This window comes from Myotis yumanensis, unplaced genomic scaffold (genome assembly GCF_028538775.1).
Source record: "Myotis yumanensis isolate MYYU_CA2020_CCGP unplaced genomic scaffold, mMyoYum1.0.hap1 SCAF_10, whole genome shotgun sequence".
NCBI lineage: Eukaryota > Metazoa > Chordata > Mammalia > Chiroptera > Vespertilionidae > Myotis > Myotis yumanensis.
Genome location: NW_027223761.1, coordinates 83,082,239 through 83,107,388, shown reverse-complemented (window position 1 = coordinate 83,107,388; position 25,150 = coordinate 83,082,239). Strand labels below are relative to the sequence as shown.

The 25,150-nt window shown below is 62.0% G+C and overlaps 1 protein-coding gene across 4 annotated transcripts in view; it reads left to right on the top strand.

Annotated features, from left to right (window-relative positions):
• The window catches only part of BCL9L (BCL9 like), a 28,508-nt gene extending 5,597 nt beyond the window's left edge, over positions 1 to 22,911 (top strand). Inside the window, exons 2-9 of one of the 4 annotated variants that reach the window (XM_070426191.1) lie at positions 11,793 to 11,891; positions 13,054 to 13,445; positions 14,092 to 14,211; positions 17,344 to 17,548; positions 18,240 to 18,324; positions 18,422 to 20,711; positions 21,178 to 21,354; positions 21,736 to 22,911. In XM_070426191.1, the coding sequence (XP_070282292.1) occupies positions 11,866 to 11,891; positions 13,054 to 13,445; positions 14,092 to 14,211; positions 17,344 to 17,548; positions 18,240 to 18,324; positions 18,422 to 20,711; positions 21,178 to 21,354; positions 21,736 to 22,826 (4,386 nt within the window). In that variant the 5' untranslated portion in view covers positions 11,793 to 11,865 and the 3' untranslated portion in view covers positions 22,827 to 22,911. Of the gene's footprint in view, positions 1 to 11,792; positions 11,892 to 13,053; positions 13,446 to 14,091; positions 14,212 to 17,343; positions 17,549 to 18,239; positions 18,325 to 18,421; positions 20,712 to 21,075; positions 21,355 to 21,735 lie in introns of all 4 variants that reach the window. The other 3 variants (XM_070426190.1, XM_070426193.1, XM_070426194.1) reach the window with 3 other exon arrangements.
• Positions 22,912 to 25,150: the final 2,239 nt, after the last annotated feature.

Below are 25,150 nucleotides of genomic sequence, written 5' to 3'. Positions count from 1 at the left end.
CAGGGCTGGCCTCTCTCCCTCTGTCCCTCATGGACACCCAGTGCCATGAGCATCCCAGCATGACCTACCGGTCCCCCCTCTTCTGGTCCGGAGGCTCCGTGGTGGGCGTCACAGGGAGGCCTAGTGCTCCGAAGGAACGGGCGTTAGCCCTCCACCCCTGGGCTCACTTGCTTTTTGAGGACAAGAAACAGCCAGCTGCACCGGACCAGGGAGCTTGGTGGCTAATTTAAGGTCTGAAAGCTGACTTCTCAGCTAGAGGCAAAGAGCAAAACAAGACCAGACACTCATATTCCCAGCCTCCTCAGAGGACCGAGGGGCCTGAAGTCCTCGGGGTGGTGTGCCGCCCCAGAAATGTGAAGTGTTTGGGGTGGCCAACTGCCATGCAGCAGATCCTGGGAAATACTTCAACAACAACAAAACACATACTTTTATTGATTTTAGAGAGGAAGAGAGAGAAACATCGATGATGAGAATCATTGATCGGCTGCTTCCTGCATGCGCCCTACTGGGGATGGAGCCTGCAAACTGGGCATGTGCCTTTGCCCGGAATTGAGCCCAGGACCCTTTAGTCCACAGGCCAATGCTTTATCCACTGAGCCAAACCAGCTAGGGTGGGAAGTCCTTTAAAAAAAAAAAGATTGATTGGCTTGAGAGAGAGAATCATCGATTTGTTCCGCTTATGCATCGATTGGTTGATTCTTATATGTGCCCTGATCGGGGCTCAAACCTGAAACCTTGGCATCTCAGGACGATCCTCTAAACAACTGAGCTACCTGGCTGGGCCCGGGAAGTCCTTTATGGTCGGTCTCTCTCCTTCCTCCTGCCGTCGGAGAGTGCTCGACGGAGGCAGGTTGCCCGGTGCTTGTTTTTGTTGCCAAACCCAGGTAGTGAGGATGGCAGAGTTACCTCTGCATGGGCTGTGGGCAGCGAAAGCCCAGCACCCCCTGTGCCATCCTGGGGTCTCAGGCTAGAACCGAACCAATGCTTTCCTCTGGCAACTCCTGTGGCCAATCAGCGACGAAGAAGAGGGCTGGGCAGGGCTGTGTGAGGGCAGGGACTGTGTGGGGGCAGGGGCTGTGTGGGGGGCAGGGCTGTGTGAGGGCAGGGGCTGTGTGAGGGCAGGGGCTGTGTGGGGGGCAGGGTTTGTGGGGGGGCAGGGGCTGTGTGAGGGCAGGGGCTGTGTGTGAGGGCAGGGGCTGTGTGAGGGGCAGGGGCTGTGTGGGGGCAGGGGCTGTGTGAGGGCAGGGGCTGTGTGAGGGGCAGGGGCTGTGTGAGGGCAGGGGCTGTGTGAGGGGCAGGGGCTGTGTGAGGGGTAGGGGCTGTGGGGGGGCAGGGGCTGTGTGGGGGGGCAGGGGCTGTGTGAGGGGTAGGGTCTGTGGGGGGGCAGGGGCTGTGTGAGGGCAGGGGCTGTGTGGGGGGCAGGGCTGTGTGAGGGCAGGGGCTGTGTGGGGGGCAGGGTTTGTGGGGGGGCAGGGGCTGTGTGTGAGGGGCAGGGGCTGTGTGAGGGCAGGGGCTGTGTGAGGGCAGGGGCTGTGTGAGGGGTAGGGGCTGTGGGGGGGCAGGGGCTGTGTGAGGGCAGGGGCTGTGTGGGGGGGCAGGGGCTGTGTGGGGGCAGGGGCTGTGTGGGGGGGCAGGAGCTGTGTGGGGGGCAGGGGCTGTGTTGGGGGCAGGGGCTGTGTGAGGGGCAGTGGCCTCTGGTCCCAGGGAGACAGGCAGGCAGAGCGCGGGCTCAGGGACCCAGCGTGGGGAGGGCCTTGGCAAGGCATTTTCGGTTTATTTCTCAATCTCTGTCTCTGAGACACGCACACACACGTCACTGCAGACACCTTCAGGAGACGAGCCCAGAACTCACCCCAGGGCAGGGCAGGGCCGGGCAGGGCCGGGTGTCCCAGATGGGCCGTGTGGCACCAGCCTTGTTCTGGCAGATGCCCGGCCATTGCTCCTGGACCTAGAAGCAGAGCCCAGCACAGGCCAGTGTCCTCCCGACGCCCCCATCCTGTGTCTGGGAGCAGCACAGGCTGGAGAGGGTTAAGTCTGGTTGGCAGGGACATCCCCTCCCTCCTGCCAGAGAGAGAGAGAGAGAGAGAGAGAGAGAGAGAGAGAGAGAGGTGGTTAGCAGCTTGCTCTAGTTGGCCTCTCTCCCAGAATTCTTTGGAAAAGAACTCCCCTTTGACCCCCAGTACAAACTGAGCCCAGCCACCAGCCTCCCTCCCGCCTGCCTGTGGAAGCTGCCCAGCCCCTCGTCCTGACCGGCTGTGCTGATTCTCTGACCTCAGGCCCTCCTGGCCAGGCCTGGTCCCCAGGATTTTGCATCTTCAGGGGAGAAGGGATGTCGTCAAGGAGACCTCACAAGGACAGGGGACCCCCCTCACTCTTTCCCTTGACACAGGATCACCCTGGGGGTGACGAGCCAGACCCTCCCCATCCCTCCCTTTCTCCTTCCAGGTCCTCAGGCCAGGCCGGCCGGCCGGCCGGGGAGCTGTCTGCCTGTCCCCTCTCGCGGCAGAACTCCGAGGGATCTCTAGGCATCTTCCCCAGCTTCTTTCCTGCTTCTAGGACAGGGGGGGGGAGCAGTGTGTGGGGGGAGCTGGTTGTCCTGGCTCCCAGCCAATTCACAGACGTGGGAGGGGGCGGGATGGGAGTGGGTGGGGGCATCTCAGGAGCTCAGGGACTTCCTGGAGCTGCGGCCGTGTGTGTGTATGTGTGTGTGTGTGTGTGTGTGTGTGTGTGTGTGTGTGTGTGTGTTGGGATGGGACTGGTGTTATGGGAGGAGAGGCAGAGATCCTGGCCTGAGAGATTTGCTGGCCTGGGGCTTCTCGCTGGGACCTGCTCCATAGGGAGCCCCAGGCCCAGAGCACCCTTGAGCCTGAGCTGAGACACACAGCTGCCCTGAGGGAGGTCCCCTGCTGGTGCCCCTCACCCGCTCCCCACAGCCCCTTGCTAATCAGCCAGGGCCTCCTGCGGGGCTTTTTGTCAGGGGACCCTCCTCTTGGTTTCTGACCTCCCCCTTCTTCATCCTCCTCCCCCAGAGGAGGGGCTCACAGCCAGCCCCCTGGAGGCTGGTAGGGAGTGGGGGGCGAGGCCATGGCGGGATTCAGCCTCTGGTTAACTAACTGGATCCCTCCCCAGGTTGGGGGTGGAAGGTGGGGGGTGGAGGGTGGGGGGTGGGGGGTGGGAGGTGGGGGTTGGGGGGGTGGGGGTCAGCCCAACCACCTCTGGAGGGCAAGGTACAACTTCCTGGTCATCCCAAGCTCTTCTCTTTGTTGCCTGCTTTGGCCTCAGCTGGCAGAGTCAAAGCCAGGGTGGCCACCAGCCACCATAGTGTGGTTTCTGCCTCGGCCCCTGGAGACACACACTCTCTTCTGCTGCCACCCCCCTCCCTCCCTCCCACCCCCCTCCCTCCCTCCCTCCCTTATTAGCAACAACTCCCTGAATTCTCAGCAAACATGCCTCTGGGCTCCAGGTCTGCAGGGAAAGCTGGACCTGGAGGAGGCCCTTGGAGGTGGTCCTCAGGAGGGAGGACTCCCCCGCACCACCCCCCCCCCACCCCCCCCCCGCCCCCCCCCACCCCCCCCCCCCCCCCCCCCCGCCACCGCCAGAGGACACACCCCACAGGGACCAGGAAGAAGTGGTCCTGTTTGGGGTGCAGTGACAGGTGTGGCTGAGGAGGTTTAGGGGTGGGGCTTGGACTCCACCCCACTTGACCTTTGACCCTCACCTGCAGAGTGGGAGGGGCAGCAGACTCCTTTTCTCAGGGAGGGGGGCGCTGTGCTGCTGTCATGGTAACTTGCCTGATTCTGAGGGGCGGGGATCACTGAGGACATCAGGATGAAGGGTGGGTGGGCTGGGGGCAGCCCAAGGACTTTGCTCTCGGAGCGCCAGGTGGGCCGGGCACCAGTGTTGAGGTGGGTGGAGTGCACCCTCTCTTTCACCTCCTCCCCCGGCAAGAGCTGTGGTTCTAGCTCCAGCCTGGTGCACATCAGGCGTGGGGGAGCGGAAGGGGTGAGCAGACACCACTTGCCTCGCAGCACGGAGTGCTGACACCAGGGTGCATGCGGATGGTGAGCCGGTTAAGAACCCAGGTGCTGGAGTGCATGGGCTCAGTCCGAACTCTAACTCTGGGCTGTGCCTTAAGCAAGTGACCGAACTGCTGCCGCCTTCTCTGTGAAGTGGGGAGCAGAGCGCTTTGCAGGAGCTGTTCTGAGGGTTAAATGAGAGCCTGTGAGGCCTCAGGACAGCCTGTTAGAGACCGTCCGTGGTAGTTTTATCAGCTCTTACGGGAACTCCGACCCCCAGGGGCGTTTGCAGGGGAGACCTGAGGCAGGTGAGGGCGTGGGGGGTGTCGGGAAGACACCAGGTAGATTCTAATGCCCCTCCCTTTTTAAAAATATTTTTATTGATTTCAGAGGAAGGGCGAGAGAGAGAAACATCAATGATGAGAGAGAATCATTGATCGGCTGCCTCCTGCATGCCCCACACTGGTGATTGAGCCTACAACCCGGGCATGTGCCCGTGACCGGAATTGAACCCGGAACCCTTCTATCCACAGAGCCAAACCAGCTAGGGCCAGACCTGTCTTCTTGCTGCCTCAGTTTCCCCCACTATTGGTGCTGGCTGTCATCTTGATTACAAGTTTTCCAAGTAGCTAATGGCCTGGAGGGGGCTGGGGCCTTAGGCCAGGTCTTCCCCACTTCTCCCAGCCTCTCAGGCGGAGCCCCCTCCTCAGGCTGTGAGCAGACCAGCTTCAGCACCTCCCCAGCCACCCTAGCCCTCGCTGCCCTGCTCTTTCACTGAGCAAGGCATTCTGTCCTTAAACGCCTTAAATGGCTGCTTCCTTTCCTTCCTGGCTAAGGGGTCAGGGACCTTCCTTGGGGAGAAAAAAAATGGCAGCACGGAGCTCTGATATGGATGGTACCGCTTAGGCCTGCCTCGGTGCCCAGGTTCCCTGGCTCCCTGAGCGTGCGGGGCAGTGCTCATGCCTGGGACGTGTGTGGAAGCCCGGGTGGGCATGCCTGTCACCTGGTGCACACAGATGGGCAGGGAGGAGGCGTCCTGAAGCCCCGAGGACGGGCGGGGATCAGCATCTGTGGTGTCTGAATCCTTTCCTGGGCTGCCGGGTGAGTGGGGCAGTCAGTCCTGGGTGCCCTGGGGCAGGGGCGATGCTGAGTGGTGCTGGTGGGCAGGGCTCCTAAAGGCCCTGGGATGGGAGTGGGGGTGGAGGGCTGCGCCTGGACCTTCTGGGCGAGGACAGGCTGGGCAGCAGGGACATTGCTCCCACGAGGGGAGCTCACGGACGGGTGGTTTGGGTCTTCTGGGCAGTCACTGGCCACAGCCCTAGAGACAGTTGATCAGCAGGTGGCCAGAGTGCCTGGGACATGCGGGCACCTGGGTCTGAGGCCTGGCTAGGCTGGCAGGTGCCTTCTCTGGCCTGGGCCCGGGCGTGGGCTGGAATCCCTGGCTCCGCGCACCGCCTCCTCTGGGAGCAGAGGGGAGCACTCCCCTGGGCCCGGGCGTGGGCTGGAATCCCTGGCTCCGCGCACCGCCTCCTCTGGGAGCAGAGGGGAGCACTCCCCTGGGCCCGGCCTGCACGGCGCTGCTGGGCCACACTCCTGGGCCCGGCCCTTGGAGCCTGCTCCTCGGACAGGTTGGGGCTATTTTTGGGATCAGCTGGGGCTCTGGGCTGCTTTCAGATGCTCCAGTGTGAACAGGAGAGATGGGAACAGATGGCTGGTGGGTCCCACTCGGTGGGTCCTGCTGGGAGCAGGTTATTTTTAGGGTTTGTTAACCCTTTGGGGGCGTGTGGAGCCACCTTGGGAGGGATAGCCCCTCTAGCTGAGAAGAGAACAGGTCTTGGACCCCTAGATTCCAGAACTGTGTATCCCAGCTGCTCTGCAGTCCCTCTCAGACCCTCCACTGTTGTGTTGTTGTTCTTGCGAATCCTCACCCAAGGCCATTTTTCCATTGATTTTTAGAGAGAGTGAGAGACAGAGAGAGAGAAATATCAGTGTGAGAGACACATTTTGATTGGTTGCTTTCCACACACGTCCCAGCCAGGGCCAGGATCCAACCTGCAGCCGAGGTACTTGCCCTTGACCACAGTCGAACCCTTGACCCTTCAGTCTGAGGGTGGACGCTCTAACCACTGAGCACACTGGCCAGGGCCGACCCCCCCACTGTTTAAAGAGGTCCATGGCAAGAAAGTAGATGCCAGCTCTCGCCCAGCCCAAACAGAGAGACTGCCTGCATCAGGAGAGAGAGGGGCCTGGCACTGGGATGCTTGCCTCCAGGGGTTTTGAGACACAGATCTGAGGCTAAGCGAGTGGTCTGCTGCTCTCAGGGTTCACACTTGGGGTCTGCGTGTTTGTCAATAAACCCAGGGTTGCCTGGGGAGTGCTCGCCCGTGCCGGGCCTCTGCGAGGGGTGCAGAGGGAGGGCCAAGTTCTGTGCTCAGACCAGCAGTGTGACGCCCAGGGGCTCCTGGGTAGGTCAAGTACAAATACCCGGCAAGGCCTATCTTCACCAAATGCCCATGGATTTGGGTGCCATTCAGGCAGGAAAAAAGGGGACGTCATGGTCAGAAGTGGTTTGTTGAGGGCTGAGTATGCCATAGGCATTCTTTTAAATATATATATATGTATATTTTATTGATTTCAGAGAGGAAGGGAGAGGGAGAGAGAAATAGAAACATCAATGATGAGAGAGAATCATGGATCGGCTGTCTCCTGCACGCTCCTTACTGGGATTGAGCCCACAACCCAGGCATGTGCCCTGACCGGGAATCGAACAGTAACTCCTGGTTCATAGGTTGACGTTCAACCACTGAGCCACACTGGCCGGCCGCCATAGGCATTCTGTTAGATAGTTTTACTAATAGGATTTCACTCTATGAATTTATCCTCCTTTTGCAGGAGGGGAAACAGGCTCAAAGGGCCGAAGGTGTGGAGAAGGGGAGGGCTGTGCCTGGCACCACCCCCTGACTGTACCCCAGCTCTCAGGCCCTGCACCGTGCCCACTGCCCGCAGGTCCTGGCCCCTGGGCCCTGGCACTGGACCCCCTCAGGAACAGGTTTAGGGAATGCGTGTGGGAAGGGAGGCCTGGGGGCAGGGGACCCTGCCAGTCACTGCTCTCCTAATGCCCTAAGCTCTCCTTGCCCGCGGGTGCCAGGACCGACACCGGCCACCCCATTTGGCCTTCCTGTCGTCCAGGCAGGAGGATCACACATCCTGTCCTGTCTGCCCCGCCCCCACCCGCCTGCCCACATGCCCTGCTTCCCGGAGGCTCAGAGTCTGGATGTGAACAGAGGCAGAGCCCGAGGGCCTCCAGGTGCTGCAGGTGCTGAGTTGGGGCCAGGCAGGCTTGGGGGGGGGAGGGGCGGGGTGTGTGTGTGTGCGTGTGTGTCCTGGCCATGGCTGACCTGGGAGAGCAGAGGCGCGAGGCAGCGGCAGCGGGTGAGGCCTGCCTGTGGTATAGGCGGCTGTGCCAGCAAGTCTGCTGCCGCCTCTCCTCCCACAATGGCCCCATTGTTCCCCGCAGCCAGGCAGTTTGGGGGAGGTGCCTAGGCCACCCCTAACCTCCACCCCACCCCCCCAACCAGGGGCCAGATTAACCCCTCGGAGGCCAGAGGCTACGTGAGGGCCCACAGGTTGCTCTCTTCTCGGGATACAGGCCTGGGAAGTCACCTCTCCCCTCCTGTGCCCGGCAAGGGCCGCTCTAGAGATTGGGGTGTTCCCCAGGGTAGGGAGCAGCACTAGGACCCCCCTCCCCACCTTGGTGCAGGTGCCAGGGGCCAGGAAGTGCCAGTGGGGCGGCAGGCCGGGCCCAGATACAGTTGGGCTGGTGGGGCTAATCCCAGCCACCGCCGCCTGCCCCACTGGCTCCAGAGCTCCGTTCCTTCCTGTGAAACCGGAGCTGGGTTGGGCCTCGCTCAGGATTTCGGTGGATTTAAAGAGGCAGCACCATGCCTGCCAGCTTGGCTTCCTGCCCTCCCCAGGTAGGGTCTGGGGCAGAGGGGACTGGAGGGCTGCTGGCTCCTCCCTTGCCCCGGGGTGACCCCTGGCCCTTGCCCTGTTTGGGGACCAGGCTGTGGCCCTCCTCTCTCCCGGGCGCGGGGCGGGCGGGGTGGGCGGGGTGGGCTGTGGTTTCCTGTGCAGGCTGTTTGCCTGGCCCACAGTGCCCGCTCTGCCTGGGCTTCCTGCCTGTCTTGGTTCACTGTGCCCCCCTACTGCTCCCCGCGGGGGGAGGGGACAGGCAGGGATTGGGCAGCAAACTTTGGGGGCACCTCACTGCCAGGGCATGACTGGCACTGGCTGAAGGAGCCGAGGGAGGTGACCTCAGGCTTGTCCAGGCAATGCCACTGGCCCTGCAGCCTCCGGAAGGTCCGAAGGGCACAGAACCCCGTAGAAGCCCCCGTGCAGAGACCCGGCCTGGGAAGGTCCGGGCCAGGAGTTTCCGTGTCTCCGTGGGGTTGGGGTTGCCTGACATGATGCTGGGGCGCAGGTGGGGCTGGGCTGGAAACTCCCAGGCAGAAATGGTTGATTTGCATGGTCTCCTTTGGCAGGAGGTGGGGGAAGTGGGGGACACTGCTAGGAACCTGGACGGGGAAACCCCTCACCCCAGCTCCTGGCCTGGAAGTTCCCACCGAGGGTCTCTGAGCCACACCTTGGTCCCTGAGCGGGTTTCCTGCTGGGCTGTGATCCTTGACCTCCCGTCCAGCCGGGGGACCCAGGAGGAGGAAGTGCCGGGTGCTAGAGGAGAGCTTCTAGGGACCAGGGAGACCTGCTGCCCTGGAGAAAGGGGGCTCAGGGCCTTGTGGTCTTGGGGGCTGCACCCCTCTAGCCAGAGGCCAAGGATCCCACCCCTTTTGCTCCCAGCAGGGCCCTGTCCTTTCAGCCGTCATTCAGGGCCTAGCCATCCACTTCCTCTCCAGAGGCGTTTGCCTACTGAATGTGGGAGCGTGGACCCCCGAGTTCTCTCACTGGGTGGCTTGGAGCCAGGCAGGGAGCCAAGCAGAGGCTCTCTAGGCGGGGACAGCGGGCAAGAGGCAGGTGGCACGGGTGTGTGAATGCCCCTACGCCTGTGGCGGTTCTTGCTGAGCCAGGAGCTGGAGGGCTGGGCATCCATGGAGACTCTCCGGTCGCAGCTCCAGCCCTGCTTCCTGTCCCCCGTCCCCAAGTTACACAGGGGGGCAAACACTCTCAGCCGCCTCCCGGTCCGTTCTCACGGGTCTGCGCCCTGCCTTTCCCTGAGGAGGGCACAGCTCCCTGTCTGTGAGCATGGCTCACTCCGGCCCCCCACCCCCACCCCAAGCGGAGCCAGGGCACTGGGCTCCCAGAGCCCCACCCCTTGCTTTTCACCATCACAGGGGCTCCGGGCCTGGCCTGGGGAGACTCTTCACTCATGGGGTGGGTGGTCGGAGTAAAGGGGGTGTAACATATGGTGACAGAAGATGATCTGAGTTTGGGTGGTGGGCCATATACAGATCTTGTCACCGGGAAGTCCACACCTGGCACCTACATGATCCTATGAACTAGTGTCACCCCAATCAGTTTAATTTAAAAAACTGAACCCACGAGGAAGGACCCAGCCCCTCCTGCCTAACATCCCCAGGCCTTCCCGTACTCTCCTGGGATTGTGTTAGGAGGCGGGGTCTCTGGGAGCTGGGCCCACTCCTCGGGATAAAAGTGGGAGGGGGTGCGATGGGAAAGTCCTGACTCATCCCTGCCTGACTCAGCTTGCTCTGTGGCTGTTGGGAGCAGGGGGATGGTCCAGAGGAGAGACGCTGGAGAAGCCCATGTCCTAACAGCCCTCCCCAGCTGAGTACAGGTCCCGTATTCACAGCTGTAAACCTGGGAGGGGGTGCGCCTGGCCCTGTCCCTGCCCCCCAAGGGGCCTGGCCCAGTGGCTGGCATGTGGGAAGCCAGCCCGCCCATTACAGGCTCCATGCGCTGTCCTGACCCTGCAGAGGGGCACTGCTGTGTTGGGGACACCATGGGCGGGGGTCTTGGCACTTCCACTTCTTGGTCCCTTCCTTTTCCTGGACCTCAGTGTCCTCATGGTGAAATGGGTGACTAAACCCGACCCTCACCCTGGCCAGCTTGGCTCAGTGGCCAATGTCACCCTCCCACCAGAGGGTCTCCGGTTCAAGTCTTGGTCAAAGGCACTACCTCCCGTCGGGGTCGGGGAGGCAGCGGTCACTGTCTCTCAGGACGTTCCTCTCTCTTCCCTTCCACTCTCTCTCAAAGGCACTACCTCCCGTCGGGGTCGGGGAGGCAGCAGTCACTGTCTCCCTCAGGACGTTTCTCTCTCTTCCCTTCCACTCTCTCTCAATGGAAAATGTGAGGATTAAAAACAAATAAACAAACTACCCCCAGGAGGTGGTAAGCAGTGAGGCTAAAGGAGGCGGTGGAGCCTGAGACCACCTCTGCCTCCCGCCTCTGCGAGCTGGTGCCGGGAAGGGCCCTGGACTTTGAAACCTTCTCTTGAGGCCCCTCCCTTCCCAGAGACAGATCTGAGCCCGAAGGCTCATGTGCCGGGGTTAGGTTAGGGTTAGACTGGGGGGGTGGGGGGCAAGGGGGGGAAGAGGGGTCCTGGCCCCTGGTCCCTGGTCCCAGCCTAGCCTCCAGCAGCCGGGTGGGGAGCAACGGGATTGGGCACCAGTGCCTGGTGGGCCTGTCACCTGGGCTAGGCTGCAGGCCCAGGACCCCCCTACTCCCTCCCCAGGATCGGCTGCGGTGGGGCTGGGCTGGGGCGGGGAGCGGCGGGGCGAGGCTTCTGCTGGTGTGTTTGTTGGGATGTATCCATGGCCCTGTGTGTGTTTCTCTGTGACTACCGGCTGCTAGGGCTCCTCGGGGGTGGCCTCAGTCTTTCCATCTGTGCAATGAGCCGGCCGGGCGCGCGCTCTGCCCAGCGTCAGCCCTAGGGCCGGGGCGCCTGGGTGGCTCCCTGGGTGCGCCCGGGCCCTCCAGCACCCCCGCGAGGAGAGGCGTGGGCGCTCCTCCGCTTCCCGGGCTCCGTGCGTGTCTTTGTCTCCCGTCCACGTGGGAGCTGGGAGTGAGTCAGAGTTCGGCCGCCGTTGCTCCCGCAGCCCCTGCCCCGCGGCGCCCGCGCTCAGCCGGGGCCCTGCGGCCGTGCAGCCCGGGCCGAGGGCGCCGCCGTCCCGGCGATCGGCTCCCGCGCCGTCGGCGTCGCTCGCTGGCTGGCTCTCGCGGCCTCCTCTGCCCCGCGCGGGGGTGGGGTGGGCGCGGGGAGGGCTGCATTCTTGCGGTTGGGGAGGAATCCGAGCCCCGTCGCCGGTCTCCAGCCGCGCCAGCTTCAGCCCGGGCCCCAGCCTCGCTGCCCGCCCGGGCCTGCCGGGATGGGCTCGGGCCCGGCCCCGGCCCCGGGCTGAGCGCGCCGCAGAGCCCGCATCCCCGCTGCCCACGTCGGGGGCGCCTCGGAGGGAAGCTGGGCTGGGGAGTGGGTAGGTCGCGAGGGGCTCCCTGCCCGGGGTGAGGGGTTTGCGGGGAGAGAGAGGGCCCCAGGGTGCCAGGCTGCCCCGTGTGGGCACCGTTGCACCCCCTCTCTTCAGTGCTTCCCGCCTGGCCGGGCCATGCTAGAGAGGGCCAGCTCCCTGCGGGTCGAGTGCGGGCGGGATGGCTAGGACTAGCCTCTAGGACAGACCCCACCTAGCAGTCGCTCCTCTCCATCACCCTGTCCAGGTCCCTAGTCTAGGGCTGCTGGGTCCTCCCTCTGCCCCTCCCTTTCTCACCCCCTCCCCAAGTCACAAGTTTTCTCTTTGGGGCTTGTTGCTGCAGTCCCTGCTCCAGTACCGAGTACCTGCTGGGCCCTGGGCACGCAGGGGCCGCAGCCCCACTGTGTGTGGGAGCCATGAGGATCCTGGCTAACAAGACAAGGTGTGTGGGTGTCATGGAGGGTGGGACGTGTGTGTGGAGTGTGGGGAAGGGAGGGGCCCAGGAGCCATGGGGCTGAGCTGTGCTGGCTTGGGGATCCGGCCTCCCTGGCACCCAGCTCAAGGGGGGTCCGAATGGGAAGGCCTGCCCTGAGCCAGGAGCCCAGCCCAGTGCCTGGACCCAGGGGGCAGGGGAATGGCAACCAGCTAGGCCTGCTGTGTAGTCCCTTCAGCCTTTGCTGCTGAGAAACAGTTTGAGTGGAACCCCTACCTCCCACCCCACTGTGGGTCCCCTGGTGCCCTCTGGCCCCAGTCTTGCTGGGAGGGGGTGGCCAGCCTTCCTCCCTTCCCCAGGAGGAGCCTGCAGACAGGCCAGGCGGCTGCAGGACAGCGGAGCTGAAATAAATCTGAGCTGGTGTGGAATGAGGGGATAAATATCCTCTCCCAGTGATGTGATCTTTCCAGCGGCTATTAATAGGTCTCCGGGGATGGGGAGGTGGTGGGGGGAGCCAGCCGGATCTTAAAGGGCCCACAGCCTTGGAATCCTTGGCTGTGAGCTACACTCCAGTCTGCTCCACACACCACTCCCCTTCCCCCTTCTTCCTGCTCCCGCCTGCCCATCAGGCCTCTGGAGGCTTCCCCTCCCGCTCTGGGAGCTGTCTGGACCCGTGGGTACCAACCACTCGGTGGTGCTTTCCCCACTTCCCCGGGAACCAGGGCTGGGCATGAGTAGTGACCCTCAGGTCCTGTGCCCCCCCTGTTGGTGCTGGGACACGTGGAAGTTGAGGTTTGGGACCTTGGAAGGAATGCAGACAGCAGACCCTAGAAAAGAGGATGCTAATGTTGGTCAGGTGTTAGTGTGTGAGGGTGGTGGTGCCTGGAGGCTTGCAGCCTGAGGGGTGTTGGGGTGTGGGTGGATCTGCCAGGAAAGGCTCTGGTTTTCATTTGAATTGTGGGGACTGAGGGTGGAGGGTGCCCCATCTTCACTCTCCAAGGTGAATGGCATCAGCCCTTGTCTGAGGAGCAGGGGAAGGAGGTCGGAATAAGCTGGGCATCTTAAGATGCCATTCAGCCCTCCCTCCCCTCCCAGTAGGTGAGGCAGGAGGGGCAGGCGTGCTAAGCCCCTGTCACGATTAACCTTTCCTGTCTCTCTCGCCTTCTCCCAGGTTGCCCCACCCCAGGAGGAGAGAAGCTCCAGGGAGCCCACCACTGTCCCCCCGTGGCCACTGCCCCCCTGCCCCATCCAAACCAATGCACCCAGAAAATAAGCTGACAAATCATGGCAAGACAGGGAATGGTGGGGCCCAATCCCAGCACCAGAATGTGAACCAAGGACCCACCTGCAACCTGGGCTCGAAGGGTGTGGGGGCGGGGAACCATGGGGCCAAGGCCAGCCAGATTTCACCCAGCAACTCCAGTCTGAAGAACACCCAGGCCCAGGCCGGGGTACCCCCTTTCAGCTCGCTCAAGGGCAAAGTGAAGAGGGAGCGGAGTGTGTCTGTGGACTCTGGAGAGCAGCGTGAGGCTGGGACTCCCTCCCTGGACTCAGAGGCCAAAGGTACCCCCTTTTCTGACACCCAGGAGTCCAGCATGTTCGACAGCCCATGGCCCACATTGCTCGGAGCCCATCTTTCTGTCCCCTTCCCAGGCCCCATCCCCTGCTTCTCTCCAGCATGTATGTGGGGACACCTTTCTCTTACCCCATTACACCCACCCACCGGTGGTGTTCTCAGGATTGGGAGTGGCCGGTGGGGGGGGGGCGGGGGGGGGGGAGATTTGTCATCCTTAGGTGCCACCCATGCTGGGGCCACCCAGTGGTGGGGTCCCGGTCAGTCTCTTCCTCTCCGGCTGTCCCGCCAGAACCTCCAGGGGAGGAGGAAGGTGCTCCGTGAGGAGGAGCAGGCCCACACCCCCGGGAGCCTCCTGGCTCTGGGCTGGTGGGAGCTGCTGCAGCCACTAGCCTGGAAGAGTAGCAGAGGCCTCCCCCTCCCCCGCCCCAGCCTTAATTAGAACCAGTTGTGCTTGGTGCTGGTTGGGGGAGGGGAGGCAGGCCATGGGGCTGTAGAGAGAAATCAGGAACAAATGGTGTGGTGGGGGCCAAGGGCTGGCGAAATGCCCACCACAGCCTGGGCATCGCCCTGGGGTATCTGGGAGAATGGGCCTAGAGGTGGAGGACAGGCTGAGGTACCCACTCTGCCCAGCAGAGGTGGCACCCCGGAGCAAGCGGCGCTGTGTGCTGGAGCGGAAGCAGCCGTACAGCGGAGACGAATGGTGCTCAGGACCAGACAGCGAGGAGGACGACAAGCCCATCGGGGCCACCCACAGTGAGTGCCCATCATGCCAGGGTGCTGTGGCCCACGCTGCCCTTGGGGGACGACTGCCCTAAGGGAGCCTTCCTCCCTTCACCTCGGGCTTCAGAGTGCTGAGCCTGGGCAGACAGGGAGCAAGGGTCAGGAGCCCAGGCTCCTTCTTTCTAATCCCACCTCCAGACTGTTGCTCCCTGCACTGTGACAGCTCTGCCCCTGCCTTCCAGGTGCTCAGTGCCCCCCTTCTCCTAAGGACCAAGGCAGGGTGGGGTGAACCTCAGGTGGCCCCTTCTGGCTCTTCCACTTATACCTCCATGAATTGCTGGCCTGTGCTGCCACCTGCTGGTCAGTGGAGGGAGGACAGCAAGAGTCCAGCATCACTTGGAGTGGGACAGTTGGCTCTGATGTCCAGGCCGCTCCAGGGTGTGAGCTAACACTGGCTGTGTCTCTGGCGCACCTTCCTGACCTGTAACTGACTCCTGGCAAGTGCCCAGAACACATCACCAGGGCAAAGTGTGGGTGGGTGCCCACTCCTCTTATTCTGGGCATGTGTTTGGCCTTGCCCCAGGGATTCGGGCAGAACCAGACATAGCCCTGCCCTTGGGGTGCCCATGCACGTTTATTTGGTGCTTTCCCTCAAAGCTTACAGCTGTTCTTTTTTTTTTTGGGGTGGGGGGGTGAAACAGCTTAATGCATAAGAAACTCCAGAGAATGTTCAATCGTGAATTTGTTGAAGGCAGGGGCTTAGATGGAATGAAGAAAAAAAACTAAGCTGGCTAAACTTCCTACTCTGTGGTATTCAATCCTTAGACCAGCCCTGCAAGGCAAGTGTGATTATGGTGCCTGCCCCAGAGGAGGAAGCAGACTCAGCAGATGCTTGTGGAATGAGGGACTGTGTCCATGGAGGTGGCACATAGATCAAATACTGAATGAAGCCTGTGCGGCTGGCTGGGACTTTCAAGGTCATCTGGTCCCATGTCTCCCCAAAGGGACTGACTCTCGGTTCATGAGCCCCTGGCTGAACCCTTCCCTGGTAGATGAGGGTGGTCACCGCCTCTAAGGACAGATACCCCTCCTCTATCTTACTCACTTTTAAAAACGTAATTTTTTAAAATTGATTTCAGAGAGGAAGGGAAAGGGAGAGAGATAGAAACACCAATGATGAGAGAGAATCATTGATTGGCTGCTTCCGGCAACCTGGGTGTGTGCCCTGACTGGTTGGTAATCGAATCATGACCTCCTGGTTCATAGGTCAACACTCAACCACTGAGCTACGCTGGTTGGGCTGTCACATTGACTTTTATGATGCTAGTCTGCACCATTGTAAAAATGCGGGGAGACACTGGGAAATACAGAGAAGATGTTGCTAACACCTCATACTCAGTTCCAAGGCAACCATTATTACTATTTTAGTTGTACTGCCTGCCACTAGATTCTCAAAGAGTTCTTTTTGTTTTAAATATGTTTTTTTTACATTTATTTTTAAAATATATTTTATTGATTTTTTTACAGAGAAGAAGGGAGAGGGATAGAGAGTTAGAAACATCGATGAGAGAAAAACATTGATCAGCTGCCTCCTGCATACCCCCTACTGGGGATGTGCCCGCAACCAAGGTACATGCCCTTGACCGGAATCGAACCTGGGACCTTCAGTCCTCAGGCCAACGCTCTATCCACTGAGCCAAATCAGCCAGGGCTAAATATGTCTTTATTGATTTTTTTTTTTTTTTTTTTTTTTAGAGAGAGAGAGGAAGGGAAGAGGGATAGAGATATAAAAACATCGATGAGAGAAACATCATCAATTGGCTGCCTTCTGCACGCTCCTCTCTGGCATGTGCCCTGACTGGGAATCGAACTGTGATCTCTTGGTTTCTGGGTCAGTGCTCAGCCACTGAGCCATGCCAGCCAGGCTCTCAAAGAGTTCTTAATGGTGGGGCAGTATAATACAGAGTGAATAGCACAGACTCTTCATTCAGACCACCTTGGTTTATAGCCCAGGTTTTCACTAATTATTTGTATAAATTGGGGAAAGGGCCTCGGTTTGTTCACCTATACAAATATTTACCTCATAGGGTTGATAGGTGGTGAGTTGGTACATATAACACACTTAGAACAATGTTAGCTTTTCAGAGAGGAAGGGAGAGGGAGAGAGAGAAACATCAATGACGAGAGAGAATCATTGATCGGCTGCCTCCTGCACATCCCCTACTTGGGATTGAGCCCACAACCTGGGCATGTTCCCTGACTGGGAATGAGCCAGTGACCTCTTGGTGCATGGTTCAATTCCGACGCTCCACTGCTGAGCCATACTAACTAGGCCCCAATGGTTTTTTAGCTTGTGACTTGCTTTTGAACTTGTTACAAAAAATAGATTTCTTTGACTACCCCTTAGGCAGGACAGGAGAATTGAGGCTGAGAGGGACTACGTGTCTTGTTCATAAGGTTACACAGCCAGCTAGTTAGTGGTAGGGCTAGTTAGTGGTGGGGCTAGTTAGTGGTAGGGCTAGTTAGTGGTAGGGCTAGTTAGTGGTGGGGCTAGTTAGTGGTAGGGCTAGTTAGTGGTGGGGCTAGTTAGTGGTGGGGCTAGTTAGTGGTGGGGCTAGTTAGTGGTAGGGCTAGTTAGTGGTGGGGCTAGTTAGTGGTAGGGCTAGTTAGTGGTGGGGCTAGTTAGTGGTGGGGCTAGTTAGTGGTAGGGCTAGTTAGTGGTGGGGCTAGTTAGTGGTGGGGCTAGTTAGTGGTGGGGCTAGTTAGTGGTAGGGCTAGTTAGTGGTGAAAAATCACTCATCGTCTGAATCCTCAGTTGGTGCACCCTTTTTGCCTTCTCCCCTCGCAGAGACCAGGGCATGAGGATGGAGCAGGGCTAAGAGCAGGTTCCGCAGACTCTGTGGGCGTCGCATTCGGGGTGCCAAACCTTTCCCTTTCTTCTCATCCACATGGTCCCCACGATTGCCATCCTGGCCAAAGACTGGTCTAGGGCAAGTACGTGTGGAAAGCAAGCTAGGGAAACCACCAGAGTGTGGCAGCAAAGGGCCCGTGGGCACCACCTTCCACAGTGAACCTTTCCCTTGGCGCCTCTGGGTGATGGGGGTGCCAGCTAGTTCTCCTTTCTAAATCTGGACTGCTGACCCTCTTTTCTTCCCTTCCCTGCAGATTGTAATGTAGGAGACCCTGCCATGGCGGCCCCACAGCTGGGTCCCGGCCAGGCCCCCCAGCTTCCTCTCAGTGAGGGCAGTGCCCCAGGCCCCCCGCATGGGCCCCCAGCAGCCCTGCGGCCAGATGCCTCCGGAGGCAGTGGTGTCCCCGGAAAGCCTCCCTCACAATTCGTGTATGTCTTCACCACCCACCTGGCCAACACGTAAGTGCCTCGCAGACTGCACTGGCTCTCTTTACCCAGCAACCTGGAGCCTGGGGTCCCGCGGGAGTGTCTGTAGGGCCAGGGTTGGTTTGGGTTCGGTTGGTTGGGTCGAGTTGGTTGGGTTGAGTCGGGTTGGGTTGGGTTGGTTGGATTGGCTTGAGTTGGTTGGGTTGGATGGTTAGGTCAGGTTGGGTTGGTTGGGTCGGGTTGATTGGGTTGGGTCGGGTTGGTTGGGTTGGGTTGGGTTGGTTGGGTTGATTGGGTTGGGTTGGGTTGGGTTGATTGGGTTGGGTTGGGTTGGTTGGGTAGAGTTGGTTGGGTTGGGTTAATTGGGTTGGGTAGGGTTGGTTGGGTTGATTGGGTTGGGTAGGGTTGGTTGGGTTGGGTTGGGTTGATTGGGTTGGGTTGGGTTGGTTGCGTAGGGTTGGTTGGGTTGGGTTAATTGGGTTGGGTAGGGTTGGTTGGGTTGATTGGGTTGTGTTGGGTTGATTGGGTTGGGTTGATTGGGTTGGGTTGGGTTGGTTGGGTAGGGTTGGTTGGGTCGGGTTGGGTTGGGTTAAGTTGGGTTGGGTCAGGTTGGTTGGGGTGGGTTGGGTCGGCTTGGGTCGGCTTGGGCCCGGTTGGGTTGGGGTGGTGAAGGTGAGGGGCCCTCCTGCCTCTTCTCTGAGCTGTTGTGTCGAACCCCATGCAGGGCTGCGGAGGCTGTGCTGCAGGGCCGGGCCGACTCCATCCTGGCCTACCACCAGCAGAATGTGCCCCGGGCCAAGCTCGACCAGGTGGGTGTGGTGCTGGCTGGGCCTGGGGCCTCCACTAGCAGCCACCTGGGCCGGTGCGCCCTGCCCTGTCTCACGCTCTGCCTTTGTCCTCTTGCAGGCCCCCAAAGCGCTCTCCACCCCAGAGCCGCTCCCCCTGAGCACACCGTCTGCAGGCACCCCACAGTCCCAGCCACCTCCACTGCCACCACCGCCCCCAGCCCCTGGCAGTGCCCCCCCTGCTCTGCCTTCTGAGGGGCCTCCTGAGGACACCAATCAGGACCTGACACCCAACTCAGTGGGAGCTGCCAGCACAGGTGGTGGGACTGGGGGTACCCACCCGAACACCCCTACAGCTGCTACCAACAACAACCCGCTGCCTCCAGGAGGAGACCCCAGCGGCGCTCCTGGCCCTGCCCTCCTTGGGGAGGCCGCCCCCCCAGGAAGCGGGCAGCGCAGCCTGGTGGGCTCGGAGGGGCTGTCCAAGGAGCAGCTGGAGCACAGGGAGCGCTCCCTGCAGACTCTGCGGGATATTGAACGGCTGCTGCTCCGCAGTGGGGAGACCGAGCCTTTCCTCAAGGGGCCCCCGGGAGGCGCAGGTGAGGTCGGACCACCAGCACCAGCCCCTCCCGCGCCCCCGCAGCCCCCCACTGCCCCTCCTGGCGGGCTGAAGAAGTACGAGGAGCCCTTGCAGTCCATGATTTCGCAGACACAGAGCCTAGGGGGCCCCCCACTGGAGCATGAGGTGCCTGGGCACCCCCCAGGCGGGGACATGGGACAGCAGATGAACATGATGATGCAGCGGCTGGGCCAAGACAGCCTGACGCCCGAGCAGGTGGCCTGGCGCAAGCTGCAGGAGGAGTACTATGAGGAGAAGCGGCGGAAGGAGGAGCAGATTGGGCTCCACGGGGGCCGCCCGCTGCAGGACATGATGGGCATGGGCGCGGTGATGGTGAGGGGGCCGCCGCCTCCCTACCACAGCAAGCCTGGGGACCAGTGGCCGCCCGGGATGGGCGCCCAGCTGCGGGGGCCCATGGACGTCCAAGATCCCATGCAGCTCCGGGGCGGACCTCCCTTTCCCGGCCCCCGTTTCCCAGGCAACCAGATGCAGCGGGTGCCTGGGTTTGGGGGCATGCAGGGCATGCCCATGGAGGTGCCTATGAATGCCATGCAGAGGCCTGTGAGGCCGGGCATGGGCTGGACCGAAGACTTACCCCCCATGGGGGGGCCCAGCAATTTTGCTCAGAACCCCGTGCCCTACCCAGGCGGGCAGAGTGAAGCGGAGCGGTTCATGGCCCCCCGGGCTCGTGAGGAGCTGCTGCGGCACCAGCTGCTGGAGAAGCGGCCCCTGGGCATGCAGCGCCCCATGGGCATGGCCGGCGGCGGCATGGGGCAGGGTGTGGAGATGGAGCGGATGATGCAGGCGCACCGGCAGATGGACCCAGCCATGTTCCCCGGGCAGATGGCGGGCGGTGAGAGCCTGGCGGGCACTCCCATGGGCATGGACTTTGGCGGAGGCCGGGGCCTTCTAAGCCCCCCCATGGGGCAGTCCGGGCTGAGGGAGGTGGACCCCCCCTTGGGGCCAGGCAACCTCAACATGAACATGAACGTCAACATGAACATGAACATGAACCTGAATGTGCAGATGACCCCGCAGCAGCAGATGCTGATGGCGCAGAAGATGCGGGGCCCTGGGGACATGCTGGGTCCGCAGGGCCTCAGCCCCGAGGACATGGCCCGGGTGCGGGCTCAGAGCAGCAGCGGGCTAGTGGGCGGCCCACAGAAGATGCTGATGCCCTCGCAGTTCCCCAGCCAGGGCCAGCAGGGCTTCTCCGGAGGCCAGGGGCCCTACCAGGCCCTGCCACAGGACATGGGCAACACCCAGGACATGTTCAGCCCCGACCAGAACTCCATGCCCATGAGCAATGTGGGGACCACTCGGCTCAGCCACATGCCTCTGCCCCCTGCATCCAACCCTCCTCCGGGGTCTGTGCACGCAGCCCCAAGCCGGGGGCTGGGCCGACGCCCCTCAGACCTCACCATCAGTATTAATCAGATGGGCTCGCCCGGCATGGGGCACCTGAAGTCGCCCACACTTAGCCAGGTGCAGTCCCCGCTGGTCACCTCGCCCACTGCCAACCTGAAGTCACCCCAGACTCCCTCACAGATGGTGCCCTTGCCTTCTGCCAACCCGCCGGGACCGCTCAAGTCCCCCCAGGTCCTGGGCTCCTCGCTCAGTGCCCGCTCGCCCACGGGCTCTCCCAGCAGGCTCAAGTCTCCCTCCATGGCGGTGCCTTCTCCGGGCTGGGTCGCCTCGCCCAAGACAGCCATGCCCAGCCCTGGGGTCCCCCCGAACAAGCAGCCGCCTCTCAGCATGAACTCATCCTCCACCCTGGGCAGCATGGAGCAGGGTGAGTCAGCATGCGGGCGTGTGGGCACTGGGCTTGTGCGGGGCGGGTGATGGAGGAGGCCCCTGGACAGAGGCGGGCGGCTCTGCTGGGCTTTCCCAGGAGCACATGCTAATCTCTAGGCATTTTGAGGGGTCACACTTGGGATCTCCCACTGCCTGGGCCCCCAAGGCTGTAGGAGCTGCTTGGAGAAGGCTGGGCTGCAGTGACAATAGTGGGAGGGCCTGTGTGTAGTGGACACCTGGATGGAGGTGTGCCTGGAGGATCCGGTGGAGAAGTGGGGGCTGACCTCTCCTGCACCCCCAGTATGAACAGCCAGGTTCATCTCCCCTCCCGTCACCCTGCTCTCTGTCTCCCGCTTCTGTAGGTGCCCTCCCGCCCGGCGGTCCCCGGAGCAGCTCCTCCGCGCCTCCCGCCAACCCCACCGGCGGCCTCATGAACCCCAGCCTGCCGTTCACTTCCTCCCCAGATCCCTCGCCGTCCCAGAACCCGCTGTCGCTGATGATGTCCCAGATGTCCAAGTACGCCATGCCCAGCTCCACGCCGCTCTACCACAACGCCATCAAGACCATCGCCACCTCGGACGACGAGCTGCTGCCCGACCGGCCCCTGCTGCCCCCGCCACCACCGCAGGGCTCCGGGCCAGGTGCGGGGCCAGGAACGGGCCCAGGGGGAGAGCTGATGTGGGCCCTGGGGGCGAGGAGAGTGGGCATGGCGCGCAGCCACCCCTGTGGGCATGCTGGCTGTTATGTGCTCCCCCACGGCCCTTGGAGTAGGGGGTGATGTCCCGGGCCACCATTCCCACTTGCACAGTCATTTAGGGAAGCTAAGCCCAGGGCACTCAGGGGTCTGTCCAGCACCCAGAGATGTGTCCGTGGCAACCTGGGCCAGACTTGGATCTCTTGGCTTCTCACCTTCATGCCTCACGCCCCTTTCCTTGTAGCTGGGGCAGGCCGGTGTGAGGGTCCTCCCCCCTCGCACCAGCTGGTAGCCGGAGTTCCTCATCCCTTTTTCTCTTTCCCCACAGGGATCAGCGCTAACCAGTCCAACCCGATGCACCTGAGCTCAGCTGCTGCCCAAAGCCCCATGGGCATGACCCTGCCAGGCCAGCAGCCCCTGTCCCACGAGCCCCAGCCTGCCATGCTCCCCTCCCCCACCCCTCTGGGTTCCAACATTCCACTGCACCCCAATGCTCAGGGGACAGGGGGGCCTCCTCAGAACTCAATGATGATGGCTCCAGGGGGCCCAGACTCCCTGAATGCTCCCTGTGGCCCTGTGCCCAGCTCCTCCCAGATGATGCCCTTCCCCCCACGGCTGCAGCAGCCCCATGGCGGCGGTGCCATCCCCAGTGGGGGTGGGGGGCCGGGCCTACAGCAGCACTACCCCTCGGGCATGCCCCTGCCCCCCGAGGACCTGCCCGGCCAGCCACCTGGCCCCATGCCCTCCCAGCAGCACCTCATGGGCAAAGGCATGGCTGGGCGCATAGGCGACACATACCCGCCCGGTGTGCTCCCAGGGGTGGCATCCGTCCTGAACGACCCCGAGCTGAGTGAGGTGATCCGGCCCACCCCGACGGGGATCCCCGAGTTCGACTTGTCCAGGATCATCCCCTCGGAGAAGCCAAGCAGCACCCTCCAGTACTTCCCCAAGAGCGAGAACCAGCCCCCCAAGGCCCAGCCCCCCAATCTGCATCTCATGAACCTGCAGAACATGATGGCGGAGCAAACCCCCTCACGGGCCCCCAACCTCCCAGGCCAGCAGGGTGTCCAGCGGGGGCTCAACATGCCCATGTGCCACCCCGGACAGATGTCCTTGCTGGGCAGGACAGGTATGCCCCCACAGCAGGGCATGGTGCCCCACGGTCTGCACCAGGGGGTCATGTCCCCGCCGCAAGGCCTCATGACCCAGCAGAATTTCATGCTGATGAAGCAGCGGGGCGTGGGGGGCGAGGTCTACAGCCAGCCCCCCCACATGCTCTCCCCGCAGGGCTCCCTCATGGGCCCCCCGCCCCAGCAGAACCTCATGGTGTCCCACCCTCTGCGGCAGCGCAGTGTGTCTCTGGACAGCCAGATGGGCTACCTCCCCGGCCCGGGCGGCATGGCCAACCTGCCCTTCTAGCACTCCCTGCCCGGGGCCGGGCAGTACTGCAAATAGTGTCACCCGAAAAGTGTCTTCCCTCCAGTGTTGGGGTGACCTGGGGTCCAGGGTGGGTTGGAGGGTGGGAGGGGCTTGTGTGGGGAACGGCATCTGTGGCAACCAGACGTGCTGGCAGCTGAGTGGGACGGCAGTGGGAGGGCTCTGGGTAGGGAGTTGTTCCATTGTGGCCGTCAGACCATCCACGCCACCCCCAAGTCCTTGGAGCCTGTTTTCCCTGTGTCTCTGCACCCCTCATTCAGCTCTGTGTTCCGAGTCCTGTATGGAGTCCTTGGAGGGGAGAGGAAGAGGAGGTGACCTCTCCCTTCTCCATCCCCGCTTCCCACCACTCTCTCCAGTGCTCCAGCCTTGCTGCTCCTGGTTCTGCTCCCACCTGGTTCTCTTTTCCTGCCTCATCTCCTCTCTCTGCTGCTGTGGCTGACCCCCCCCCCCACCCCACAGGTGGCCAGCCAGGTGGGCGGGGCTGCCGCTGGCGCATAGAGAGCTGCGCTTCGTGCTGGTCTGTGCGCCTTAGTCCTGAGCTTTGATAGAGGTCACCCAAAAGAGAGATGAAAGAAGGCCTTCCCCTCTTTCAGATTACTGCCCCAGGGCCTGCAGCCTGACACACCTGCCCACTGCTCACAGCATCTCTGGGTCCCTAGAGGGTGCCATTCTGGTCCCCCCAAATGGGGAAATGACAGAGAGCCCACACCTGATGCATAGCCCACACCTGATAGAATGTCCAAACCTGACAGAGGGCCCACACCTGACAGCCCCCCACACCTGACGGCCCCCCCACACCTGACATAGCCTCCCACACCTGACATAGCCTCCCACACCTGATAGCCCCCCACACCTGACAGCCCCCCCACACCTGGCGGCCCCCCATACCTGATGGCCTCCCACACCTGACAGAGGGCCCACACCTGATAGAATGTCCAAACCTGACAGAGGGCCCACACCTGACAGCCTCCCACACCTGACAGCCCCCCCACACCTGGCGGCCCCCCATACCTGATGGCCTCCCACACCTGACAGAGGGCCCACACCTGACATAGCCCCCCACACCTGATGGCCCCCCACACCTGACAGATGGCCCACAGCTGAACTGAGGTCAGACCACCTGGCTTTTCCCTGGTGAGCCCAGCAGGGCTGAGACCTGTGGGACAGCAGGCTGCTGAGTGATTCAGGAGCGCGCATGTGTGTGCGTGTGTGTGCGCGTGTGTGTGTGCGCGCGCGTGTGCGTGTGTGTGCGTGTGTGTGTGACGCGCCCCTGGCTTCCGGTTGTGGATGGCTGATGTCCCCGTAGCTACATCTTAGCCAGAACTTGAAGTCCTGGGTCCCCAGGCTGAGGGGCGGGGAGAGGAAAGGCAGAGGCTGTGGGCCGTGGAGCGGTGAGGAACAGCGGGGGCCCAGGGGCCCTGTGCCTGCGGCAATGGCTCTGGGCCAGCTCACCCCCAGGGCCCCCAATCTCCAGAGGCTGCCACCTAATTCTATCGCCGAAGAAGGGAGGGTGTGGCCAAGCCTGTCTCTCCTGGCCTCTGCGAGCAGAGGAGCGTCCTGCTGGCCTGTCTGCCTGCCGCCCACGCACTGGCAGAGCCCCTCTGCCCAGGGCCTGGGCTGTGCCCACCCGGGCGCAGTCACTGTCTCCCCCTCCGAGCTTCCCCCACCTCAGTCGAGCTGAAGCCATACACACTGGGTGCTGTGCACCCCCCCGCCCCCCCCCCCCCCACACACACACACCCAGGAGTAAAACTTTCCAAACTTCCCTTCCTGCTGTGGGGCAAGCCGCTCCCTGGGCCTCCAGGGCCACGTCTAGACAAGGTGTCCTCTGCCAGGGCCTCTGCTCAGCCGGACCTGCAGGGCCTGGCCCCACCTCGGCAGCTGTCACAAAAAGGGACTCCCCCACTTCTCCGTCTGGTGCTGTGCTCAGTCCACTGTCCGCCGCACCCAGCGCTTCCTCCGGGGCTGGCTGCAGGCTCCTGCTGCCCGGCCCAGGACCCAGGACCCAGGCCTCTGTGTCCAGGAGCCACTGCCACCATCCAGCCAGGCGCCCTGCCTGCGCTGCCTGCACTGGGCCTGTATCCCTGAGCCCCCACCTCCACCCCAAACTCTCCAAACTGACTCCGCGTTGCCTGCCCAGAGGGGAGGGACAGACTGCAAGGCCTGACACTCTCCTCTCCCACCTGCTGTCAGAGTAGCTTTTCCAGGGGAACTCCGCAGGCCAGCCTCCTCCATCCAAGGCCATCCCCAGCCATTTTGTACCATTATATAAATATATATAAATATAAATATATAAATACAATATG